Below are 13,320 nucleotides of genomic sequence, written 5' to 3'. Positions count from 1 at the left end.
TAGTTTCCCTAGCTTTATATTGGAGCAGGCAGAATCTTATTAACTCATTATATGTTAAGTTGAATAAGATGTTATCCAGGAAAATAAATTACCCTGGGCAAAGGTAAGTGATACTGTAGTGGCTAATTCCTATTATGAGCCTATACGGGGGGTGGGTGGGCACTCTATTTTATTTATTTTTGATGCGCTTAATCCTATCTTGTTTGGCAACCTATGCAGGAGGCTGGTTTCATAATCCTTAAGGCAGGTTCCTTCATCTAAAGACATTAGGTTCATTGAGATGGAAACGCTTCCGTAGAGATATCTTCGCTCAGGACACCGCCCTTAAAATCAGATTGAAGAAGACTCCCTTCTCTTAGAATAAGCTTGGCAAGCCCTGCCCCGCAAGAGGGTGGAGGTAGAAAATGAATACGTCCACACCTAGCACGTCTGCCCGAGCACAGACTGGCAAGTGGCATTAGGCGCGCAGACCTCTGTCATTTATTTTTCTTTCCACTGGGTGCGCTGTCCCTTTAAATGGGGACGCTGGTGCTAGCTCGGTAGCACCGGAGCCGGCAGCTTGTTGATTTCAGAGCTGGTGAATTTCACATTGTTTCCACTTCACTTTCCTCGCTCTGGGGGAGGTTTGGGTTGGCGCTACGGCCGCTGTCGCTGCTGTCAGCGAGGGCCAGGGGAGGGCAAGGACCTGCAGTACCAGGGCCGGCGTGGGGCCGCAGGAAAGGGTGCTGGGGCCACACACGCACCCTCGCTGCAGTCCAGCTCCTTCCGAAGCCGGGACACCCGGAGCGCACCCAACTGGGACCGCCCGCCCGGACGCCCGCCCTCCAGCCCGCCCACGGGCCGGGGCTGGAGCCTGGGAGCCGGCGAGGGGAGGAGGCCCAGGGGGGCGGGGTGGGGGGCGGGGGTGGGTGCTGCCGCCGCCGCGGAGCTGCTACTCGGCGCGTTTTGCATGAAGATGGCGGCTCCCACCGCCAGCAAGGCAGCCTCCTTGGGCTGTAACAACAAGCCTACATTCCCGGAGCTGGATTTCAGGTCCGGAGCTCGAGTGGAAGAATTGAACAAACTCATCCAAGAATTCACGAAGCACGACCAGCGGGAATATGACGACCAGAGAGCGCTGGAGATTCACACAGCCAAGGATTTCATCTTTTCCATGCTGGGTAAGAAGCAAAAAGGGGGAGGTGTGTGTGTGTGTGTGTGAGATGGGAAGCGGGGGAGCGAACCCATTCCCCCTTCTTGCTCTCTCTTTCCTTCTTGGCTTCCTGCCCGGAGTCGGGTGCCTGGGGTATAACACTTCTCTGTTCTGCCTCTCCTCCTCTTTCTCTACTGCAAGCAGAGCTCCCTTATCTCCCTACCGTACTATACTTTGCGCCTGGTCCCTTTCCCCCAGCTGTTAACTGGCTCTTTTGTTAATTTCTCACCGGCCAGGGATGGTGGGCGGTGAAGTGTTCATGGTGAAAGGTATCACCGGTGCGGGGAAGCTCCTGGATGCAGCGCTGACCAGATGAGACCCCGCGGCGCCTTTCAATGAAGGGATTTGGCCCCTTAGGCTCGGATCTGCGCCTTCCCAACACAGAGCCTCTAGTCCGCTCCTGAGCTTGGAAGTGAGGATAGCTTGGGGCTTTGGCTCAGCGCCCGAGCGACAAGTTGCTTCTCTAGTCCTGCGGCGCGGCGCTGTCACGCCAAGCCCCCGGTGGCCAAACTTGTTGGGTGTTCCTTAGTAACCCGCTGAAGTAGGCTGGGCGCGGGGAGTTAGCAACTTCGATTTATAAATCGACTTCCCTTTGAAGCGGTCGGAAGCATTTCCGGTGCTTCCCCAGGGCTCTGGCGGAGCTCGGAATTCCCAATTCGCGGACCCCTTGGGGCGCTGGCACCCTCCTCTTTGTGTACGGTCGTTGCTCTGGCTGAGAGGTGCCCTGAGATTAGAATCTGGGAGATGTCGGGGGTTAGAAATATGCCGCCCACTGCTATTCCCCGAAACTAGCACCTACAGGTCTTTAAACTGATTGTTGAATGGTGTGTGAAAGAAAATAATGGCCTGCGAGACCGAACCCCTCCTCAGGTGCCCGGTCCTTCGCATTATTGCTACTGAAGTGTGGTGTGAGTGTCCGCCGTTGGGAGCCTCCTTTGCAGCTTGCGGCTCCACCAGTGCCACCTTGGCGGGCATGCCAGTAAGTGGCCTGGCCGTTAACATCCCGCTGATCTGGGGTGTCTGCGTTCTATCTTCGGCCAATTTTCCAGATAGTGGAAAATTTGATCGAAAAAAGTCTTCGACCAAAGAGGAAGACAGAGCTCTTTTGCCTTTCTCCTGACCATCTGCTTGGATTTCTGCTGGCTGGCTGTTGTTGCTGGTTCTGTCGTGGAGTACCTTTTCCCTCTCGGCTTTCTTGTTTTCCGAAGCCCAAGGAGGGGGTGGGGAGTAAAACAGATTGAACTTGTGGACTCTAGTAGTTGTAACGCTTTCAGAAGTTGGATAAAGCAGATTAAACTTGGGGCTGGATTTTACCTTTTGCTTTACACTCCCTAAGTGTAGCCTAGATTGTGTATGGGTTTGAAAAGCTCTCTATTAGGATATTTGACAATTCAACTCTTTAGATGAATATGTTTTTTTAAATTGATGAGGGGGGGAGAGGGAGAGATATTTGTTGTTCCACTTAGTTAATGCAATCATTGGTTGTGTGTGCCTTGACCAGGGAGAACCCCCCAACCTTGGTGTGGAGGGCTGTTTTTATTTATTTTTTAAATAACTCCCAAACTGGGTGGAATGACCTTCCAGAGGGAAGTTTACAAGCTTACAAAGCTACCAGATGTGAAAACCAGCACAGTGATTGTCGGGAAGGTGGGGGCACACAGAGAGGGTTCAGAGCAGTTATTTAAGTTGCTTAATGAGGGCCTTTCTCTCTGACATAAATGATGGAAGTCTGCCAGTGTGTTGTTATGGCCCTGGCATCGGTTCTGGTGTCTCCTGCCCTGGATCGTTAGAAAAAGATGCTAGGTCACTACCAGTCAAGATAATCTTGGAACAGAAAATGGGAGAACATGGGGAGGGGTAAGTTTACATGTCCAGCACATTAGGAACCCCTCCACTAACGCCACAACCAATACACTGATTTAGCAAAGCCTTATCCAGGTGTGAAGAGTCTTATTCTTAGGTGCTTAATTTACATGTGTGTTTAATGGTATGAGTAGCATTGTGTTGACAGGTGAACTAAATTCTCTTTTATTCCTTTTTACTCAGTTGACATTGCAAAAGAAGTCTTTCTTGCCCCCTGAGAATTTGAGAGTTCCACCTGCAGGAAAGGAAAATCAGGACAGTGTGTCATTTAAGCCTTTTGCCCTTCTGGACACTAGAAGGCAGATGGTGAAATGAGCTTGCCTTGTGTGTGGCGCTACATTCATTTGTGAGTTCCTTGCTTTCCCTTAATGAGGTGCTTGCTGGCAGCTCTAGACAACTGAAAGGTTGGAGACAGCAAGGGTCCCTGTGTGGATTTACTTTTTCTAAAGTGGATTTTCACTTGGCTTAAAAACCAAAATCTCTTTTTGTGCACTTTGTCTCACTTGCCATGGCCTTGAGTCTTTCATGAATATGCGGATGAGGTATCTTAATGACCCTCAGCTTGTTAAGGTGTCACTGGGGTGGCACCAGGCCTTTATTTCTTGGAGTTACGGGGGTGCTGAGTCCTCCTGGCTTTGTTCTGCCTCTGAGCTGTACCTGAGGATTGTCAGCAGCTTAAAAACATTATCCCCCTATACAATGAAATGGCAGAGCAATTTGGTGCAAGCCTCTTTAATGGAGCTGTGGATGAGCTCTCTGTTTTTAAGTGGTTGGCAGCCACTCTCTATATAAGATTGTTAGCTCCAACTAAAGCCCCCCCAGCTTCCCAAACCTTTATCTGTTTTTCTAGTTTGGAGGCAACTATATGCAAAAGAAAAAATGGTGGTAGGCGTTTGTCATAACCAATGACCTTTCAGCCCATCCACGCTGGGTTCTGTAGGCTGTGGAGTTGATCAGAGTGTGCTGGTGTCATTGTGGTCTCCGTGGTCTGTCTTGACATCATCTGTACAGAGATTCTTTTGGAGGCAGGTGTTCTGTGGAATCATCTAGACTTCTTATTTCTCTACACCTTGGTCTTTTAGAAGAGTGATTGCTGTTATTATCTAGTTAATATTTGAGAGCCCAGATTGTGTGAGAGGCTGGCAGTGCATAATAAACACCATTTATCAAAATTCAGGGAAATTGCCAGAGTTCATTAATGTTTTAATAATATTTGGTATTTGCATAATGTCTCTATCAGCTTCTTTGTTATCTTCATTCCCTGGTGAGGTCCGGTGGAGACTGGTCGTGTCCCCATTGAGCAGATGAATAACGGGGTTATGCAGAAGTTAGAGAAGCCAGGAGGGAGACAAGCAGTCACACAAACTTCCTAAAGTCTGAATGGTCACTACCATGGCCTGGTTATTAGAATAGCTATAAATTACTGCTTGCCTTTTGGATGCCAGGAACTTCAAACAACCTTAGGAATAATGTTTTCTCATTGTACAGAAGAGGATATTGAAATTTACTGGGGTTAAGAGTCATCCAGGGCCCTATGGCTAATAAACGGTAGAGATACGGCTAAAATACATACGGGCCTGACTCTTAACATTCTCCTCTCCTACCTGAAACTATTAATAATAGATGCATTAAGTCCAGAGAAAGGTCTTTGTTTAAAAAAATATTACTGCCTCTTCTTTCAGGATTTCGTTCTGGATTTCTGAGTTCAGCTGTCAATATTAGGATGATCCAAGCAGCCTCTGAGGTGATTTCTGGAGCAGTCTGAGTTTAAGTATTTTATTCCACAATAAAATCACTCGTTTGAATTTCTGGTTAGGAAAATGATGGCCATTGTAACAAAATGTTAAAATCTGTACCCATTCCAGTTTGCTTCTTGCAGGTTGCACAGTCTTAGTTTTTTCATCTACTAAACATTGATAATAGTAGTGCATCATTCCAGAGTTGTATGTGAATGTGAAGTTACTTCGTAAACTGAAAAGGAATGTATACCTGATTTTTGATATTTACTGTACGAAATCGGTTTTATTAGGAAATCTAGTGAACTTCAACTGGAATTACATCTGCAATTTGGTATCAGAAAAACTACGGAGTATGATCAGAGGCAGCCTAGGAGAACATGGGCACTGACTATAGTGGGCATGATTAATTCAAATGTGCATTGTCATTCGTTAAGCTCATACTGGGTGCTGGCCATTGTGTTGCCTACTTTGCATAAGTCCATTAGTTCATGTAATTTTCTTCTAACAACTTTGCAAGGATAAATATTATCATGCCTATTTTGGAGGTAAAGTGGGTTGTGTTATCTCCTTTTTAAGATGAGACACTAAGGCTCAGAGTTCTAGTACTTATGCCAAGGTCATACAGAGTTTGAATTTGAACCCAGGTATGTCTGACTCAAAAGCTCATGTTCTTTCTGCTGTACTAGCAGTTACTTTCCATCACTCTTGATTCAGACAACCAAAAAGACCCTACTCCCTGGGGAATGCTACACTCAGTAACCTACTTAGCCTATAGGAGCAGGAATGGCTTCTGTTTCTTTCTTTCTCTCTTCTTACTTTCATGCACTCAACTAATATTTACTGAATGTTGTATTGCCTGCAAGCAGTATGCAGGGTCCTAAGGACAAAATAGTGAGCCTGAACTTTGAGAAATTCATATGGTCCTTTGGAGACCCTTCTTTCTTTTCTGGGCACTGACTCTAGGAAAAGAGTTTTGCTGGCTCTTGTCTCTTTTCAGGCCCTTGAACACCACAAGACCACTTCTAAGTTCTAACTTATGGTGTGGTACTTTGGAGTGCTGCCAGACCTACCGCATTTTAAGACACTTTCTGTAACTTCAGAGGAGGCCACTTTGGAGCCCTGTCTCTCCAGTGTTTGAATGCCACTTTTCTCTTCATGAATCATCCAGCAGTATTTATTGAGGGGATTTGTTGCAGATCATTGCTTGGTGGTCTTCCAAGTCTTGATCAGTTCCTTAGCGTTCAGATCTCAAGTGTGCTGTATCTGTATAATGGACAAAATCATCTTTGACTCCTGTTTCAGCTCTGGCAACATTATGCATCTAGAGCAGGAAGGTCCCTCAGAACATTTATTTTTGATGCTGGTTTGGGTTGACTTCAGTTCTCCATGGCTCTGGGCAGTTGCTGCCCTTTGTTCTTGACAGAAGAGCCCTCGGTTTGTTGATGATCCCGGTCTTCCCATGATGTCCTTGTTGTGTCATCCATTGGGTAATGCATTGCTCAAAGCTGAGAATGGGACCCTTTTGTATTCACAGAAGTATTAGACTCTCTCTTGTCAAACTGAGAACTTGTCGTTGAGTGTTAGCTCTTTAGACTCCCCTGGAGCTTTTTAACAATTTGGAATCTCTGGTCGCATTCTGAATCAATCCCTAGAGCTAATAATTACAGTCATGTGTTGCTTAACAGCGGAGATCTGTTCTGAGAAATGCATTGCTGGGTGATTTTGTCAGCGTGCAAACAATGTAGAGTTGCTTACAGAAGAAGCCTAGGTGGCCCAGCCCACTACACACCTAGACTATAGGGGACAGACAGCCTGTTGCTCCCAGGCTGCAGACCTGTACAGTTCGGTACTGCACCAAACACTGCAGGTGTACATAGAACATAGGAAGGGTACAGTAAAAATGCAGCAAAAAGATAAAAATGGTACACTTGTATGGATAGGCACTTACCATGAACGGAGCTTGCAAGACAGAAGTTGCTCGGGGTGAGTTAGTGAGTGAATGGTGAGAATGTGATGGCCTAGAACAGTACACTACTGTGGGCTTCATAAACACATAGGAATTTTTCAGCTCCGTTATAATCTAATGGGACCACCATTGACTGAAGCATCCCATGCAGTGCATGACTAAATTCTGAATCTGAAAAGTTTTCTGTAGTGCAAAAGAAGGACATTTCAGAATTCTAGTACCAGCTCTGTTTTGTATTCTGTGGTGTGTGTCAGCCTGAAGAAAGCCTAACTTCATTTGGGCATGCGTTTTGCCCAATTTCCAGCTATAGAAAATATAAAGATGAAAGTAAAATCACTTCCAAATTCTAATTCCATTAATATTTGATGTACATTTTTCCAGACATCTGTGTTTACACACATGCTTACACCCACTCATTCTTACGTGCATACGGTTTTACATCACAGTATTCATAGTGAGTATGTGTTTTTTGGTAAATCTATCAATATGTTGTCATCTGCCACACTTTTATAAAGAAGCTACCACTTGAAACCAGTGGAAAGATGTTCTGGCTTATTTTCATTCCTCTTTTATTCCAAAAGAAGACCCTATTCTGGAACTTAAAGCACATTCTGTGATTTAATAATTGAGGATGATGAACCTTCATATTTTTGACTTCTGAGGGTTTAACTGACCTTTCAGTGTCATCTCCTATCTGTGTTTGCATGTTCTCCATGGTCACACAACATGCCCATGGTTCCCACTTTCTTACTTTGTTTAGGCTGCTTTCTCTATCAGTTCTTAACCTGAGTCCATGGAAACAATAGCATAGAGTTTGTGAACTTGACTGGGAAAAAGCTACATCTTTATTTTCATTAACCTCTAACTGAAATAATAGCATTTTCTTCCATTATAAAAGTTGGTAACAAACCATAGTAGTATCTGTGCTTTTTGTTTTTGTTGCCCACAGAAATCACAGATATTTTCACTTCATGTTAAAGTTGTTACAGATGTCTCAAAAAATCATCTATTGCTGCTTTGAACTGATGTTGGCTATTAGACTTGCTCCTGGATTTTATTTACTGCTTTAATAAAGAATCGCATATGGTACTCTATCACAGATTTATTTTTTGAATGCATTTTGTGTTTTAATACCATTTTCTTTGAAGTCCTATATAATTTTATCATATTCATTTTATTTTTTGCAAGGGTTCATTGGCTTTTCCACCCCATCAAGACATCTTTGTTACAGAGGCAGTTAAGACCCAGCTTCTAAATACCTTATCTCCGCTTTGTTTTCTTCTCTCAGCTCAAATGCCACTTGACTCCTGAAGCTTTCCTCTATCTGTCGCTCCAAGGAGAAAACAATTTACCTTTCCTCTGTGTTTTCCTAGCACCTGGTCCCCTTTATATCCCTAACACATTCTTTCCCATACTCCAGGTTAAAGAATCCCTGGCTCATTTATCTTTGCAGCACCCACTGGGGGCCTATCTATACACAGTAGGTTCTCACAGAGTGTTAAGTGACTTGATTTGCTTTAAAAGAGCCCTTCTGTGTAAAGCTTGTTTCAGGCTCTGTGTAAGGAGTGAGCACTTTCTGACATTGTCTCTTTATGATTTTCCCTCTCCTTGATGTCCTGCTATATCATCTTTGCTGTGGTCAAGAAAATCTTGATCTGATCTCCTTATGTGATTAGCGGAATTTTTACTGCACTTCAAGAATGATGTCTTAAAACTTACCCTGTAGGGTAGTTTAAGAAATGTCCCAAGTGATCTCTAAGAGCAGTACACAGTGACTTGTGGGAATGTCCCCTTTCTTGTGGACCCTGACTTTTCTTCCGTGGGCATCTAGGGTGCACATGGACCTCCCGCATGCCCACCCTGGGGGCCTTGCAGAAGGCAGAGGAAGCCTGAGTCATCCGCTGCGTGGAGGTGTTCCGTGTGTTCATCAGTCAGCCTGCAAGTGTCCATTCAGGTGCCTGCTCTGGAATTCAGATTGTAGTCCTACTTTATTGTTATAAACTACTATTACTTGCCATCAATAACTCACCTTTGTACAGTGCTTTATTGATTGTAAGACACATTCACATCTGGTATGGTGTGGTGTTATTCTTTGGACAGGCCTCTGAGAAAGGTTATAAAGAACTATTAGTCCACATACAAAGGTGGGATTAGTACTGAGACTGGGAGGTGAAGTGACTCAGAGGTCATGGAGTAAGTTGTAGAACAGGACTCAACCCAGATCTCGAGTGTCTTCTGCTGCAGCACACTGCTGCCAAGAGCTCGTGGGCTTTTTTACCCTTGGGAATCCTTCATGGGTTGCTGGGGTGAGCCTGGATTCTCGACCAGACAAGGGCGGCAGGGTTTTTCTACCATCCCCCTGAGCCGCAGGTGTATAGCTGTTGAGGCTGACTGATGGTGGACCAGGTAAGCACATGCCCTATAGCTATGCATTCTGCATGTGTGGTTGTTAGGCCCTGCCCAGCTGGTTCTTAGGGTCCATGTCTGTTTCACAGTGGACTTGGGCGAGTACTTGCCTGCTGAGTAATTTCTTTAAGGACAGATTATAATTATGCCATTACAGGAGGCCCTTTCTCCAGGAAACACCTGATTTTTGTCCACGTACGCGCCTTTCTGTGAATTCCCTCTATACAAGATACAGAGACAGATAACTAGGGCCAGGGCTGCTTTGACTAAAGCTGGCATGGGGAGCTGTCGTTCCTTTTGTTTAGTTTTTATATTTTTTCCTCAATGTAAGAAGCTATGATTACTATTTGTGAAATGAGGTAAGTCAACAGTGGGAGTTGGTGTAAGTCTTCTTTAGTTTTTTTGTTTCTTCTAATCAGTATTTGTATATGTGCAGTGTGCACAGAAGGGTGTTGAGCATTCACTCATTAATTCACAAATTCATTCAGTGTATGCTGCACTGCGTGTCATGTACCAGTGTGATTACTGTGTTACATTACTGTGTAAGTGCACAGACTGGAGAATAAGACAAGCAAGGTCACTATGTCCGTAGGACTTCTCTGGGGGAATTCAGCGGAACATAGGCACACAAATAACTGGGGATGTGTGCTATAGAAAACAAAGTGCAGAGAATAATGATGGAGGGTAACTGGGTGGGATGGAGTGGAGACTGGCAGAGAGGGCCTCTCTAAAGAGATCCTGAAGTGGAAGGGTAAGGAGGACCTGGCCACCGGAAGACTAGCTGCAGGAGCATTCCTGGTGGCCAGGACAGCTTGTGCGAAGGCCCCAAGATGAGCTTCAAGTTTCAAGGCTGCTTAAATCACAGCGAGTCTGATTTGGTCTCTACAAGGAGGAGTGTTCTATGTTCTGATCAGCCCCCAGGTGGAAGGAATGGGCCGCCTGCCTTGGAAGGTAGTGACCTTTTTGCAGGTGAAGGTTTTTCAGGTGGGGCCACTCTTTGGCTTGGCTCTGGTTCCTGGCATTCAGGGATTGCCGGGGAGGGATGCAGTGCAGAAAGGTTGGGTTACAGGTCCTCAGAAGGCCCCTTGTAGTCATGTGATTATCTGATTTCAGTAGATAGCCCTTGGCAGAAACAGGGAGTACTACCTTAGACGATTTATGAGTCAAACACCAATTTTTATGGGACAATAACGAGCCTTTTATCTAGTGCTCCACAGTTTACAAAATACTTTTACATGCACAGTCTCATTTTAACTATTCATAACAGCCATATAAAGTAGATATTACTTGTATCTGTTTTAACATAGGAGGAAACATGGTTAAGAGCAGTTGACAAGGTCAGTCACTAAAGGGTTGAGGTAGGATTGAACTTAAGTCCTTTAAAGGTTACCTTGAATTCTTTGTGTTAACGCTAATTCTAAAAATCTCCACTATCCACTTACCCTGTCCCAGACTGTGGCAGAAGGAAGATTTCTGGCCCAGGGAGTCAGGGAGGATTGGTAGGAAGAACAGAGCCAGTTGATTGCGAGTCTGCATGTGTCTGTTATTGGTATTCAGCTTGTGAGCACTTTTCTAGGCTGCTCCGAGATCACTCTTTTAGCAGCTGCAGCTGTTCTTACAGCAGCTGTTTGTATGGATTGTGATTAATAAAGGAAACTCAACAGTTTGTTCATTTAACGGTGCCCTTGGTGTGTGTAGCCTGCTGTCACACAGGCTATGGTTCTGATTTGGAATGAAACAGCCCTGGCGTCAGTGCCCGAGGTGCTTATAGCCCAGTCGTGAGATGGGGTGGTCCACCTAGACAGGAGCTGATGCGCCAGAGGCCCACCAGGGACTAGACAGTAAGAAAACGAGAGTGGTGGGCTGCTCAGGTAATAATGCCAGCTGGGCCTTGGGGGTCAGAGTCAGGGACACCTGGGAATGGAGGGCGTGCACTGGGGAATGAGTCACCTTTTACATCTTTCTTCTAAAAGAGGCCACTGCTCTCAGTGCCTGCCCATTTTCCCTCTGCTGCAGTGCTTCTCCAGCTTGATTTTTTTAAAAATATGCTTTATTTAATTGTGTTATTATAGTTGTCCCAGTTTTCCTTCTTTGCCTCCTTCCACCCGGTACCCCCATCTCCTCTAGCAACCTTCCCCCTTAGTTAAAACAGATTGCCAGCCCCATTCCTGCAGTTTCTGATTCTGCAGGTCTGGAATCCAGCCTTAAGGATTTGTATTTCTAGGAGGTCTCCAGCTGATACAGCTGCTACTGGTCTGGAGCCCACACTTTCAGAACCACTGCTTAAAGGGGCCAGGGCTGATAGAACTTGAGATGTTTTAAGAGACCTGATATTTAAATATTGAGAATAAAATCAAATGTTAAAGGAACATAATATGATTTAAAACTGCAGGTCAAACGGAATGCTCTGGCTGCCAACATATCGCCTTTGATCTGAATACTTTTAGGGCAACCTTATGCTGTCTGCTTTGGAAACCGAGGCCCAGAGAGGAGCAGTGTTTTGGTTTATGACATACGAGTAAGCATGCAGCTAGTTTTGGGGCAGAGTCATAATTAGGACCTAGGTTTCCTGTTTGTCTGCCGTGTGTGAGTGTGTGTGCATGCGTGTGTGCAGGCGTTAGTCCTAATGTGCTCTTTCCCAGATATTCCCTTTCAGTAAAAGTTATGTAACTTTGAAAATAACCACACTAGGCACAATTTTTACTTTATGTATATGAACTGAGTTAATCCTAATACCTACTCTATGAGGAACGGTTATTCTTCTTGTTCTTATTTGCTGATGGGACTTCCAAAGCACACAGAGATTCATATGCCCAAAGTCACAGAGCTACTGATAGAGTGGGGATTTGAACCCAGGAAGTCTAGGTTCAGGCAGAAAATGATAAGTAACTATGAACCTTCTTTTTTATCTCATTAAAAAAGATTCCTTTCTCCCTGCAAAATGGAAGTCATTGATGGAATGCTACAATTTTAATGTTGCTAGGAAACTTGGAAATTAGTTGGCCTGAATTCTGCCCTCCTCCATTGTAAAGAAGTGGAAATGGAGGCCCAGAAAGGAAAGGGGACGTGAGCATCCTGAACACTGAACACTGGGCTGAGTGGAGGTTAGGGAAATGTCCAGCAGTAACTGCTTCTGAGAAAGCTGCTTCTACCTGGGACCATTCACTCTGAAGAGTTTGCTCCCCATGGGGGTGGGGGGGTGGGGGTAGGGTTCTGCCTGGGTTTGAAGGGAGGGGTAGTCCCTCTGAGGGCCGTGCTTCGAGGTGAGGAACCTTCCCCCTGCTCCCAAGCTGCCTTGTGTAGTTCTAAGTTCTCTTAATTGCTGTAAGACAAGGGATGCTAAATAAATAACCCAGTGGGCACAGTGTGTTTCTGGTCTTTCGTGTTTGCTTTTGTCTCGATTGTTCCTTGGCTCTCCTTGCCTGGTTTCCTTCTGCGAAGTTTGTCCTTTTCTCACGCCTGTACTGCTCCCACAGCTGTGAGTATCACGAAGATTTTCATCTCTGAACCCTCTGTATCTATAGTAAGGAAGTGTGGACTGCCGGACTCTGCAGCCAGCCTGTGGTTGGGAGGAGCTGAAGCTCCACGGGCTTGTAAGCCTCTGGGACCTGACCTGACCTGTCGGACAGCCGGCACTACCTTCCCTCCCTGCTGCCGCTCTGAGAGTTCAGAGCCTGAGCAGGATTTAGAGTTGTAATAGGATTCAGCGCATTATGGAGGAGCTAAGCCATTGGGAATCTTCCTGAGATCAGCTCATCCACCCCATGATTTCACTGGTGGGGAAATTTAACCCCATGGTGGACAGTGACTTGCTCAAGGTCAGACTGATGGTCGTAAGGATAAGGGCAATCTTGGGAAACTCTTCCCTGTTGTTTGCCAGGTATCGTTCCAGTTGCTTTAGGATCCTTCACTCATTTAATCCTCACAGCAATCCTGTGATGAGGGTGCTATGACCATCCCCACTTTAGAGGTAAGGAAGCTGAGTTAAGTCACGTTCAAGCTGGTGAGAGAGGATGGATTCAAACGTAGGCAGTCCCACTCCATCCCTTTTTGCACTTTTCCAAAACGTGAGTACCATCACGATGCCAGGCTCTGTGTTGGTTGCTGGCATATCAACATGAAGTGGGGCCATGCCTTGAGGCAGAGGATGGAAA

General features: G+C 45.6%; 1 protein-coding gene across 1 annotated transcript in view; it reads left to right on the top strand.

Moving 5' to 3' along the window:
* Positions 1-569: 569 nt before the first annotated feature.
* The window catches only part of MB21D2 (Mab-21 domain containing 2), a 104,599-nt gene continuing 91,848 nt past the window's right edge, over positions 570-13,320 (top strand). The window contains exon 1 of the mRNA XM_045852009.1: positions 570-1,160. Coding sequence (XP_045707965.1) covers positions 950-1,160 — 211 coding nt within the window. The 5' untranslated portion in view covers positions 570-949. The remainder of the gene's footprint in view (positions 1,161-13,320) is intronic.

Source organism: Phyllostomus hastatus, unplaced genomic scaffold, assembly GCF_019186645.2.
Source record: "Phyllostomus hastatus isolate PE091 unplaced genomic scaffold, TTU_PhHast_1.1 phas_contig_86, whole genome shotgun sequence".
NCBI classification, from domain to species: domain Eukaryota; kingdom Metazoa; phylum Chordata; class Mammalia; order Chiroptera; family Phyllostomidae; genus Phyllostomus; species Phyllostomus hastatus.
Note: the sequence above shows the minus strand (reverse complement) of the source record. Positions and strands in the feature narration are given on the sequence as shown.